This window comes from Microcaecilia unicolor, chromosome 1 (genome assembly GCF_901765095.1).
Source record: "Microcaecilia unicolor chromosome 1, aMicUni1.1, whole genome shotgun sequence".
NCBI lineage: Eukaryota > Metazoa > Chordata > Amphibia > Gymnophiona > Siphonopidae > Microcaecilia > Microcaecilia unicolor.
Genome location: NC_044031.1, coordinates 435,293,398 through 435,307,301, shown reverse-complemented (window position 1 = coordinate 435,307,301; position 13,904 = coordinate 435,293,398). Strand labels below are relative to the sequence as shown.

At 41.1% G+C, this 13,904-nt stretch overlaps 1 protein-coding gene across 5 annotated transcripts in view; it reads right to left on the bottom strand.

The window, feature by feature from the left end:
* Nucleotides 1-1,961: 1,961 nt before the first annotated feature.
* Nucleotides 1,962-13,904, bottom strand: part of LOC115476258 (mRNA cap guanine-N7 methyltransferase-like) — a gene marked incomplete at its 3' end in the record, with an annotated part of 148,199 nt that continues 136,256 nt past the window's right edge. For all 5 annotated transcript variants that reach the window (XM_030212557.1, XM_030212544.1, XM_030212551.1 and 2 more), the window contains 3 exon segments: nucleotides 1,962-1,995; nucleotides 4,026-4,127; nucleotides 10,697-10,814. In XM_030212557.1, coding sequence (XP_030068417.1) covers nucleotides 1,962-1,995; nucleotides 4,026-4,127; nucleotides 10,697-10,814 — 254 coding nt within the window.

Here is a 13,904-nt window from a genome sequence, read left to right as displayed (position 1 = left end):
CTCAGAGAATACTCTGTTTTGTTTTTGTTTCCTAATAATTCCTAACATTGTTTGCTTTTTTGGCTGCCAGCACATACTGAGCATAAAATTTCAACATACTGTTCATGACGACACCAAAACCTTTTTCCTGGGTGGTGACTCCCAATGTGGAACCTAGTTAGCATCATGTAGCTATAATTTGGGTTATTTTTCCCAATACGCATCACTTTGCACTAGTCCACATTAAATTCATCTGCCATTTGGATGCCCATCTCCCAGTCTTGAAAGCTCTTCCTGCACAATCTGCTTGAGATTTAACAACTTTTGAATAGTTTTGCATTATCTGCAAATATGATCACTTCACTGTCATTCCCATTTCCAGATCATTTACAAACATGTTACGAAGATGCAGTCCCAGTAGAGATCCCTGTGGCACTCTACTAAGATAAAGATGAAAAATTACAAATTGAAAAGCTAATGATATTTGTAAGACTAAAGAATAGAAAATTTAACCAGGGTTTTTGATCAATGAATGATATGCAAGTCCTAGGAAGAGTTCATTGTAGCTCACCATGGATGTCTGGCAAGAACAAATCAAGATCAAGTATACATATGTAGTATCACATCATACCTTATGCTATGAGCTTATCTTTTTGGGCAGACTGGATGGACCATACAGTTCTTTACCTGTTGTCATGGGAATGGGACTAGACAACTACATTGCAACTATATTCAAAGCGCTTTACATAGATATACAGGTACTTATTTGTACCTGGGGCAATGGAGGGTTAAGTGAGTTGCCCCGAGTCACAAGCAGCTGCAGTGGAATCAAACCCAGTTCCACAGGATCAAAGTCTGCTGCACTAACCACTATGCTACTCCTCCACTCCATCTACTATGTAATTGACATGCATACTTAATTTGTGCTTTGAATTGGTATTTTTTTGTATTTGGTTCAGCTTTAATACAATTCCTGTTCCTGTGGCTGTGACATTTCCTTTCTGTGTTACGATCATGATCATATTGCCAGTGTTATAACCAATGGAGCAGAATAGGCTGTTTTCTGTATCTCCACATGGATGTTATGTTGCTCGTCTTTAACGGTTACATTCTCTTTTATGTATACTGCTTTTGCATGTTTTGTTCATACTTCTTACAATTGCTATTATCTCCTTGTTTCTGAGGTTCTTACAGTTTTTTTTCTCCTGTCCTAAGTGTCCAATGTATGCGGCAACCTCAAAGGGATGGCATTCTGCAAACCAGCCATGCCCACAAGTGAATGGATTCATGCTCTAACATGAACAGATGCCTTCTTACTTGTTATATATCTGCTCTTTTTGATTTGTTTGCAAGGCATCGCAGAGTTAAATGTTCACTTCCAACCTTGTGCCAGAATGCTTGTGCTCCATCTTCAGGACCAAGAACAGAGATGGTGGACCTCTTGAAGGTAGAACTCTCACTCCCCTAGAGTCTGGAAGCTCAGCATGCTCTTTCCCATCTGCCTGATGGGAAGGCAAATAGGTGACCTTTGGTTTATTTGTTATAAATAAAATATCTTTTTGTTTTAATTCAGTGTCCTTTGTGCTTTTTCCTAAGCTTAGTGGTGTAAATGTATGATTGTTTGGGATGAGTGTAGAAGTGTATCCTTGTGAGAAAAAACTGTGAGAAACATGTAAGAATGAGCAGGATGGCATATAGATAGTGTACCAAGATGCTTGTGTAGTAGTGTTGTCAGCTCTGCAGTCATCTATGCTATTCTCTAAAAGAAGTAAGAAACAGCTCCAAATGGACTCTTACAAACCAAATAGTGATCAAATATCTCCTTTTATAAGGTGAGCAACTAATCTCCTGGAAGACAAACTCATCAGGTGGGGGACCAGCCTACAAAGTTGCTGCCAAAAACAGCTGCAGCTCTGTTCCAGTGATGACCTTCAGCGGGACATGAAACTTTACATTTAGAGAGCGCTTTATCTAGTACTTACTTGTTGCTTCCCATTCAGATTTGGATAAAGTACCCTAAAAAATAAAATAGCATTTAATTAAAAAAAATTCTGGAAATGAAAATAAAGAAACTAAATTACAATAAATTGTATGTGTCTGAACAAAACAGGTTAACCTTTTCCTAAAAAGGGAAAAACGTGTTCCTAAAAAAAAGAAAAAAAACTAGGGGTGAGCAATACTTAAAAATCTGAATCGCATGTTTAATTGCACTTAATCGCGGAATGTATTTTGGGCAGTAAAAAAATCAAGTTTCAAACAAAGGGCCTTGTTTACTAAGGTGAGCTAGAATTTTTAGCATGTGCTAAACGCTAGAGATATTTTTTAGTGCACCTATAGCATGCTTAGTAAACAGGGCTAAAAATGTAATGGTAAACTGAAAATAGCAGCACAAAGTGATTTTTTTCAGACAGTGTTGTAACCCATTCCAGTTTTTTTTTTTTTTTTTTTTTAACTTTTGTAGAATTTTTTTTTTTCATTATTTGAGCCTCCCCAGCCTTCACCCAGTTTTTTTTTCCCCTTCCCACCTCACCCAAACACTTCCTAAGAAGACACCCAGTTTCACTCATGCCCCCCCCCCCCCCCAATGCCATTTACCTTTACAGCTGGGCTTGGGCTCCTGATTTTTCCTCTTCCTCAGCACAGCCTCAAAGTCTGTCTTCCCCTGCATAGCCAGGCTCTGTAAATACTTGAGCCGTGTGGTACAGAAAAATTGGGAAAGACTCGCGGGACTTGAAATGGTGAGACTTCAAGTCCCATGAGACTTCCCCAATTTTCTGCACAGCGCAGCTCGTTATTTGCAGAGCCTGGCCATGCAGGGAAGACAGACTTTGAGGCTGCGCCGAGGAAAGAGAAGAAAAATAAAATTGGGAGCCTAAGCCCTGCTGTAAAGGTAAATGCAGGGAGGGGGAGGAGAGGATCTGCGTAAGTTAAAAAAAAATCATCAGGTGATGTTAAAATGAACCGTGTGCATTAAAAAATTAATGAGTTAATAAGCGTTAATGTGTTAATTGCCCGCTCCTAAAAAAAAAAAGTATCAATTATCTGGGTAGCTAACAAAATTAAAGTTTATTATGCACAGCTATGGAAAGAACATTTGAAATCGCTTGACAGTCACAACACATTGAAAATGAGTTACATAAATCATGACTATAATACCTAAGGAATCCCCTAGTCTGTTTCAGTAAAAGCAACAAGGCCTCCAGTTACTCTTCTTCTGACAGCTCCAGAGATGCCTACTTCTTTATGGAAATCTCTACTGTATATCTATCAATTTGAATAATTCTGGTGAACAATCCTGACAATGGATCAAAGGCTTCTATACAGTCCAAGCAGATGGGGCTAAGAAAGACCTCAAGGTTATTTAGCTTTCTATGCCTTGAGGCAACATCCACTGTACCTAAATCATCCTCGACAATTTACAGAATCAATGAAAAATACACTTCCAAATGATCATCTGCAGGCTTTTAAGAAATTACATGAAATTGTCTTGACTTCCACTCTACCACATATATACAAGACTTATTCCTAGCTTACACACCCTTCAATACTACAAAGTAATCAGTTAGGAATTGGTACTTGAGTATTATAGGAGCCCTTTTACTAAAGCTTAGCGCACACTAACAGAATTAGAATGCACTAAATGCTAAGCAACCCATTTTATATCCATGGGTTTCTTAGCATTTACCATATACTAATTCAATTTAGAACACACTAAGCTTTAGTAAAAGGGTCTCATAGCTGATACACTGACATGACATGTGGTGGTTTGTTCTGCCAGTACCAGAACACCACAAAAAAAATTAAATGTTAGGTGTTTATGATGAAAACCATCACAAAAACTTTGCTATGTAACATTTTAAAGACTTGAATGACCTTTGATATAAAGTTCAAAAGCTTACATAGAAGGGTATCAGTACAACTGCAGGAACCACATTGCTTATTCTGGTACCAGTGTAACAAATTCTCCCAGTGGTCTCAGAAAGAGATTTAAGTGCACACATCTTTTTCACGTCTTATCAAATTTTTCCATTCATATGAGTACTTACCAATGGAGGTTTTGCTTGAACATTTTTCAGGCATTCTTTCACATGCTTGTAATCATCTTCATTTTCAGATACAAGTTTTGAATTCTGATCTGAAGGATATTGCTGAGAACACATAAAAGATCACTTAAAATGGTATACATTGTCACAATTTCTAATTCAAATGTTCTTCAGTGTACAGCATTGCATATATCTAGTAGTGCTATAGAAATAAGTAGTAGTAGTAACTAGTCATACCAGCGAGTGATGTCATCCAAGAGTACCAACATAAAGCATGCCCCAGAGTCCTCTGGAAAGGCCCTTGAAGAAAGGATTTTCTGGGCATATGCACAATTCTCGTGCACGCACTACCCTGCAGAGTGCAGAGACTCTTCATTCTTATATAATGATGTAAAATCAACTGCAAAAGGTAATTCTGTTGTCCTCAAAGAACATCTATTACATGTCAACAAATTTGCTTACTCTCAGGACAAACAGGAAAAGTAACCACAAATATGGGAATTCTAATTCAGAACAGACCTTCTTATCTGTTCCCTTCTCCACTACTGCCAACTCCAGACTTCGCGCCTTCTGTCTCGCTGCACCCTACGCCTGGAATAAACTTCCTGAGCCCCTACGTCTTGCCCCATCCTTGGTCACCTTTAAATCTAGACTGAAAGCCCACCTCTTTAACATTGCTTTTGACTCGTAACCACTTGCCTCCACCTACCCCCCCTCTTCCTTCCCGTTCACATTAATTGATTTGATTTGCTTACTTTATTTACTTTTTTGTCTATTAGATTGTAAGCTCTTTGAGCAGGGACTGTCTTTCTTCTATGTTTGTGCAGCGCTGAGTACGCCTTGTAGCGCTATAGAAATGCTAAATAGTAGTAGTAGTGGTACCTCAAACAAAAAGAGGGACATTTATGGAGTGTAAAAGCTTTTTTTTCTCTCTCTTCTTTTTTAAAATCATTACTGTAACCTGGGTCTGTGTGATTTGTGGATAGCACAGATTTCTGGTTTCTTCTATTCCATTCATGGAAAACTAGCCATATATTTTATTTCTGACCATGCTCCAGCTGGTTTCCAATTAGAGGGATTGGAAGACAGCAAACCCCACAGAAGTGATTTTTTAATAGACTGTGGCAGCATGGCTAGCGGCTGACTACAGGACCGCACACAAATGTGGCACATTCACACATAGGTTACAGTCAAAACACTGCGTATGCACATAAAGGGACAGTAATCAACTCTTACTTCACAGGCTTAGTTCTTTTAATTAGTCTCTCTCTCTCTGAGCCAGATGCACTAAGCTTTAATGAGCCAAAAATGAGCCTTTAAGGAAGAATTTTCAAACAGTTGCATGCACTAAAGCCCATTTTCCGACGATGGTAGCAGCTAACGAAAACGGAATGCAGATGAGCAATTAGTGTAGAAACCGTATGGAAATAACATGCACTAACCTTTTCCAATTTGTTTAACGCAGGAAAACCGAACGAACAGCCGAGAAATCTAACAAGAGGTCTGTACCTCTCGTTAGGGCTGTCCGGCTAAAAACTAAAATGTAAAAAAAAAAATGCAGCAATACAAAAAAAAAAAAAAAAAAAAAAAGGATTGGGAAGGGGCTCGTCAAGAGCGTCCTGTATGGACGGCCTTGCCCCCCTCCCCCCCCCGCCCGAGGTCGCCGCTGCTCCCCGCTTCCCCCTGCATTATAAATTAAAAAGCAAAACAAAAATCAGCAGCCCCGGCCGGCCCCCTCCCTTCCTCTCTACTCTTTCGCACCACAGCTCTGCCTCCCGACATCCTCCGCCCTGTGCCTCGCCCCATCCTCCCTCTCCTGGGGTCGTCGCCGCCATTCCCCTCCCCTCCACCGGGCCCCCCACCCTCTTACCGGCCCGTGCAGCGCTGTGTGAAGGCGCTGCCCGGGCAAGAAGAACAGCTGATGCCTCTGTCTGTGCAAAGTCTTCGTTCGCGTCTCTCTCTCCTCTTGGGCCCGCCCCCGTCTGACGTAAGTAACCAACATAGGTTACTTACGTCAGACAAGGGCAGGCCCAAGAGGAAAGGACGTCTTCCTTTGCTCCTGGGCCCGCCCTTGTCTAACGTAAGTAACCTACGTTGGTTACTTATGTCAGACAGGGGCGGGCCCAAGAGGAGAGAGACGCGAAGGAAGACTGGGCACAGAGGCATCAGCTGTTCTTCTTGCCCGTGCAGCGCCTTCACACAGCGCTGCACGGGCCGGTAAGAGGGAGGGGGGCCCGGTGGAGGGGGGGAATGGCGGCGACGACCCCAGGAGGGGGCGGGGCACAGGGCAGAGGATGTCGGGAGGCGGAGCTGTGGGGCAAAAGAGTAGAGAGGAAGGGAGGGGGGCCGGCCTGGGCTGCTGATTTTTGTTTTGCTTTTTAATTTATAATGCAGGGGGAAGCGGGGAGCAGCGGCGACCTCGGGCAGGGTGGGGGGCAAGGCCGTCCATACAGGATGCTCTTGACGAGCGCCTTTGCCCCCTCCCGATCCTTTTTGATTTTTGTTTTTATTTTGGGAGCCACGTGTTTTTTTTTGTTTTGACCGTTTGTGGCATGCGCAGAGCGGCCAGCATAACTCTTGGCTGCTCTGCGCAGGCTTAAGGGGCCAATTACCGACGTGGATTACGAACGTATGATACATTGTACTTTTCAATCCCACACCGAACATTTCTGAGCTGTTTTTTTTGTGCATTCTTCGTTGTTTCAAATTCGTTAAGCACTTTTACGATTTAGATTTTTTAACATTTGGTTGATGCATCTCCCCCTAAGTCACAGGAAACACTCTTAGCAAGGCTGGCTCCTAGCTAGGCCCTAACACTGTAGCTCCCAATGCCATCTTGGGCCCTGTCTGATCATATAGGAGTTAGGGCCCTGTCTATATAGATGAAATATGAAGCTTGGTTCAAACCTCCTGCAATTTTTTTCTTCTGACTGACTTAAAGCAGTGGAAACTATAGCTGAATTTTCTCCTTAGCAAGAAACTGTGGCCCACTTAGCAGATGCCATCTCTGACCAGTATTGCATCGGGAACTTCTTGCCCAGGACAAATACTGAGGACATGGTAACTTTAGCCACTATGGAACCAATGTCTTCTGAGTTCCTCGGATAAAGCCAAGGAATGAGGTCATAAGACTGATGGAGCCAGAGTTCCCCAAACTGTAACCAGAGTGATGTAAAATGGATATTCCTGAAACTTTCCAAATCAGGATGTTAAGAACAAAGTGAGATGGTTACCTTATCTTCAGAGATAAGGCTTCTACCAGAGCTATATGAAAGCATCATCTCTGGAGGCCAAGAGCTATCTAATTTCCTCATCAGATCTGAGCTGGTATTGTCTCAGTGTAATAGTCCAGCTCAAACCCTTTGCTGGACCCCGCTATTTGACTCTGAACTGCTGCAATACAGCAAAGATACTTATCTGTAGCTGGTGTTGTCCGATGACAACAAGCCGCTTATTCTCACATATGGATGCGATATCCGATTGAGCCCCAGTGCAGACGCTGAATAGCTAAAACTGATAAGTTCCAGCAGCGTCCCACTGAACATGTCCTGGAGTCTTCCTGCCTGACGCTCAAGCGGGTCCCTCAGTCTGATGAAAAACAAAAAGTATAACCAAAAGCAACTCCTAGAGGAGGAGGGAGGGTATGTGAGAATATGCGTCCTGCTGTCCTTGCAGAACACCAGCTACAGGTAAGTATCTTTGCTTTTTCCAAGGACAAGACCACACTATTCCCACATGTGGGAATCCCTAGCTACCAGGCTCAACGAAAACAAGAAAGCTAGGACAATAGAGTCTCAAAACATACAGACTAAAGTTTCAACCTGAAACTATTTACATGCTAGGTGTAAGAGCAGCCTGGAACAGAATAAAAGAGGACCTAGGAGGGTGGAATTGGATTTTAAACACCGAACAAATTCTACAGAATTGCCTCTCCGAACCGACTGTCTCGTTGGATGTCCTGATCCAAACAGTAGTGAGATGTGAATGTGTGGACTGAAGACCACGTTGCAGCCTTTCAAATCTCCTATATGGAGATGATCTCTGAAATTGTGAGTCGTGACATGTGCCTCAAGAGTCTGCCCAGCCTGGGCATAAAAAACAACAAGGCAAACGATCTGCAAAATCCAATATGGGAAAGAAAGCCAGCAGATCAATATCACAACAAAAAGATTTTATTGAAGATACCGTGTATGAACAAATCGCCGGACACAGGCCGTGTTTCGCCCACCTAGGGCTGCGTCAGGGGCTAATTTGAAACCTTCATAAAGGGGCAAATATGGTGCATAAAAGTCAAGAAAAAACCAGCTCAAACGGGAATCCTGTGGTCTCTAACATACACAAATGGACACACCACAGGATTCCCATTTTAGCTGCTTTTTCTTGACTTTTATGCACCATATTTGCCCCTTTACGAAGGTTTCAAATTAGCCCCTGACGCAGCCCTAGGTGGGCGAAACACGGCCTGTGTCGGGCGATTTGTTCATACACGGCATCTTCAATAAAATCTTTTTGTTGTGATATTGATCTGATGGCTTTCTTTCCCAGGCATAAGCAAAGGAGATGCAGTCTGCTATCCAATTTCAAAGTGTGCTTTTGCCAATGGCCACCCCAAACCTGTTGAGGTCAAAAGAAACGAAAAGCTGGGTGGACTGTCTATGGGCTTTAGTTTGCTCCAGATAGAAGGTTAAGGCTCGCTTGCAGTCTAAAGTATGTAGTACACTTTCGCCAGAATGGGCATGAAGTCTGGGGAAAAATGCTGGAGGAACAACTTGACTGGTTAAGATGGAACTCTGAAATGACCTTAGAAAGGAACTTGGGGTGTCTGCAGAGAACTACCTTGTTGTGATGGAACTTAATGTATGGTGGGTGAGCTACTAGGGTTTGGAGCTCGCTGACTCTGCAAGCTGAAGAAACCGCCACCAGAAATACAACTTCCCAGGTCAAAAACTTCAGTCATTTTCATATGTTCTCCTGTACCACTATGTAAAGCTTTCGTGCACTGGGATTATAGGTTTAATAAGAATGTCCCAGATGATAACCTCTTCAAATCTCCACAATTCCTTTTACAAAAGCTTAGCACATGCTTAATGCTAAGAAGCCCATATGCATAAAATGGGCATCTCAACATGCAGTCCATGCTAAATCCAATAGTGTGTGCTAAGCTTTAGTAAAAAAGACCCTTAAAGTGATGGTCCCAGTGCTTGTCTAGTTTCTAATGGATGAGATATGACATTTTATTATACCTTTCTGTATAGAAATGTTCTCTCATTAGAACTTTGTAGCCAGCTAGGAGAGAATGATCATTTCCAACTCTCTCATACATAATCTATGTCTGCTTTACAAGTTTTGTCTAATTTCTTGTAAACCATGTTGTCCATAAATCCAGTGAGTAATTACATATACTTGTACACTTTGCTCTGACTGGCTATTTTTTCCAATGTTGACAAATTTGGAGCCCTGTTCACTAAGGTGTGCTAGCATTTTTAGCACGTGCTAAATGCTAGACACACTCATATAATCCTATAGGTGTCTCTAGCATTAGCACGTGCTAAAAACGCTAGAACGCCTATAGCACAGCTTAGTAAATAGGGCTGTTTTGTAGTTTGTTTATGATTTATGCAAATGCATTACATTTTTGAAACAAAAGAAAAAATTAGTTTGGACAAGTTGCCGTACAACAAATCTATTAGCAACCATTAGCCAAGTAGACTTCGGTATCACCACGTCTGTGAATAAGCAACAAGGACTGGATTTCTCCTTTAGGATCTGTTACATGCTTCCAATTGTCTCAGACTGGCCACTAAGAGAAACATAATGTTGGACTGACCACTCGTCTGGACCAGCCCCTCATATGTTTCCAAGCTAAATAAATATTTTGAGACGTGTACATAGCATGGATATATTAAACTTTATAAGGTTGATAGACCACATGTGTATCATGTGTATCATACTTTCATATTAATATTTTCTGAAGTAAATTTTCAGTAGTGTGCCTAACTATAAAGTTACAAGTATAATTTTAAACACATACAAACCAGGTTGATTTTCACAAGAGACCTGTATGAATTAAGACTAAAAATGTGGTGATGTGTCCAAATACATATGAATAACTTTACCCTATTCAAAAGAAGGTGTACAATCACATGCATAAATAGAATGTTACTAACACAATTGAAAATTTAAGTTATGCAGAGAAATTCATAACATGTCCCCAAAATACCTCTTTCATGCAGCCAAATTTCTGTGTGCACTGACACATAATTTAGGCAGATGAAAATTCACAGAAGAGCATATGGGCAATATCTAGTTGAAACTAATTTTAAAATCCCACAAGTCCTGACTAAGCTCTGGAAAATTTTATCCCTCTATGAAAACTTATAATAATCAGCAGGCCTTCAATCTGTAACCCAGGGGTGGGAGGACTGGACTGTCTACCTATTTCTGTTTTAGAATTATTGTTCTTTGGAGAGTATGGTGGCTGATCTTGTGTGCATGTAGCAGGTTTTTCCTATCACTTTTATGGAGTTCATTTCTATATTATGTTTCAAAATTTATTTTAAGCTGTAAACCGCTTTGAACCGGGAAGGGTGAGCAGTATATCAAAAATGTAAACAAATATAAACGTAATATATGCCAAAGAAACCTGAACTCTCCTTGTTTGGCATGATACATACCTCCAGAGCCTGCATGCGTTTCAACAGCAATTTGTGTTCCTCATTCTTTATCTTCTCTTCAAAATATTCTCGAAATGTCTTTTTATAGACTAATTTCATTTGATATTTCTTAGCCATTCTGTCAAGAGATAAATATTTAACTTGCATATTAAATTTTTGAAATCCATTCACAAAAAAGGACATATTAATGCAGTATGATCCGATTAGAAGAAAAGAAAAAGAAAAACCTAGAAGAGTCTTATTTACAAATTAGGAATAAGTGACACCTTATGGTTTTAAGGAGGACTGCATCTCTTCCTTATCTAAAATTACAATGAAAAAGTGTTCACAGTATTCAGTGGACTGCTTGCTTGCTAACCTGAACAAGAGCATCAATAAGCTTTTAGCCAACTGTCTGTTCAGAACTCTGCCAAAAGTCTTATATTCCGCCAGAACCGATATACTCCTATCACCCCTCTCCTCAGGTCATTTCACTGGCTTCCAATCAGATACCGCATTCAATTCAAGCTTCTCCTTCTTACCTACAAATGCACTCAGTCTGCTGTCCCTCACTACCTTTTTACCCTCATCTCCCCTTACGTTCCCGCCCGAAACCTCCGTTCACAGGACAAATCCCTCCTCTCTGTACCCTTCTCCACCACCGCCAACTCCAGGCTCCGCTCATTCTGCCTCGCCTTACCCTATGCTTGGAACAACCTTCCTGAGCCCATACACCAAGCCCCCTCCCTGCCCATCTTCAAGTCTCTGCTTAAAACCCACCTCTTCATTGCTACGTTCGACACCTAACTCTTACCGTTCAGTAAATCCAGATTGCCCCAATTTGACCGTTCACTTGTCTACTAGATTGTAAGCTCTTTGAGCAGGGACTGTCCCTCTATGTAAATTGTACAGCGCTGCGTAACCCTAGTAGCGCTTTAGAAATGTTAAGTAGTAGTAGTAGTAGTAGTAGTATGTGGAAAGGGAAAGCAAAGACTACATAATACAGATAAGGTCAATAAATGGCTCAAAGCTTGGTGTCAACAAGAAGATTTTAGAAACGGAGAAGAATGAGGCAATATACGGAAAAACAAAAAGCTTGAAGACAGGCTATATTTTTCTGTGGCAGGATAGAGAATTCTTGTTCAAAAATTCAGACAATGGGGCTCATTTTCAAAGCACTTAGGTTACTATGGAACTTTGTAAGTCTGCTTTGAAAATGCACCTCAATATGTTTCTAGGTAGTTAAACTAGATGGTAGGGGTAGAAAATGGAAGCAGGTGAGTTCAGATAGTCACACTCAGCAAAATCATGACAGCAGTGGGAAAGACCTGCAAGATCTTTGAGATCTTCTAACGCTAACCTTTTTTGGAAGTGCCATCTTTTCAAATTATCAAACTAGATGAATACCACAGATCTTCTTTTAAAGTTCAGGGGGCAAAATTGTGGAACAAGTTGCTTATGTACATAAATTCTTTGAAGGCCTTAGATCAATTTAGAAGGGAGCTTAAAGCATAGTTATTCTTAGAAGCATTTGGCAACCAGCAAGCCTTTGTTTAGGTATGAGTCATACCTGCTTTGGTAAACTAGTGAGTAATGTGTAGTTGATGTTAGTTTCCTTGCTATGTGTGGAGTCTTTGGTGTGGCATGTATGTGATGGTTATGTTTTTGTAATGATTTGTCATTTCATTACTATGAATATACTTATTGTAAGCCGCCAAGAGCTCTAAAGATTGTGCGGGTTATAAATGTTTTTAATAAATGTTAATAATATAACCTACCATCTCGGCAACTGACTCAACAACCAAGGAGAAGGGTAGACAAGGCAAAAAACTATAAAGATGAGAGTACCAATTAAATGTAGCTGGTAAGCAATGAGCACAAATGCATGCAGTCTAAAAAATAAAGTCCCAGATCTGCAAAACCTGATGTTAGAGACAGACTTAGATATTGTTGCTATCACAGAGACATGGCTCAATAATTCTCATGAATAGGATGCAACTATATTAGAACAGAATTTTTTTCTTTACTAGGAAGAATAGGGATGGCCAAAGGGGGGAGGGGGTGGTAGAATGACACTGCAAATATTAAATAGCTGAAATGCAGGGGACCTAGAGAAAGGAGGAAGTGATATAGATCATCTCGGAAAGAGATAATATGGAACCTGTAGAAAGGAGGAAGTGATATAGATCATCTCGGAAAGAGATAATATGGAACCTGTAGAAAGGAGGAAGTGATATAGATCATCTCGGAAAGAGATAATATGGAACCTGTAGAACCCACAGGTGTCACCTACAGACCACCGATATAAATATAGATCTGGCTGCAAATATCCAAAAGCTGGGAATGAAAAGTGAAGTACTATTGCTGGGAGATTTCAACCTGCCATATGCAGATTGGAATGTTTCAACTGCATAAACAAAAAGGAGATGGATCGTGGATGCCTTTCAAAGAGCTCAATTCAGACCAGCGGTGACAGATCCAATGTTGACAAATGGATAAAGTGTGTCTAACATCCAGGTGGATGCCCACCTGGTCAGTAGTGATCACACAGTATGGTGTGATACATGAGCAGAGCACAGACACACAAAACCAAGTCCTGGACTTCAATCATGCCGACTTTAGTAAAAGGAGGGTGTACATGAAGAAAGAAATGATGGGCTAAAACCCTTGGGATAAATTTGTCGCTCTCCTTAATTAGTAGCCGTTACTTACCTTTCGTACAATTGTGATACCGTGCCTCATTATGAAAACTACCAACATGAAGTGCTTAGCCCTCCTGTTGTGTGTGCTCACCACACCCATGATACATGGAACACAGTACCTAGCAAATTTTCAAGAACAATTTACAACCACTTATGAAATAACATTACCCCCTACCAAGGACACAACCACTATCACCCTTGATGTGTGTGCTTACACAATGTGTGGGGAACATCCTGTGCAGCAATATTTGTCAGCTTTTGAAGTATACCTGTGTCCCTTCCCCAATTGTGGAAGTTGGGCACAAGTATGGTGGTATACAGGTTCATGGGTTCCCTACTCAGGTACTGAGATTCCAGATCTAAAAAGGAGCATTTCCATCATGAAATTGCGAGTCACTGGCCTCTGCCAAATGACCAAATGTAATCCAGTGGCTATCACTTTTAGAGGAGTAACGGATGTTACATACAGAACTTATTCCATAGGAATTGATGCCACAGGTAGAGACCCCATTGGAAAATTCAAGATT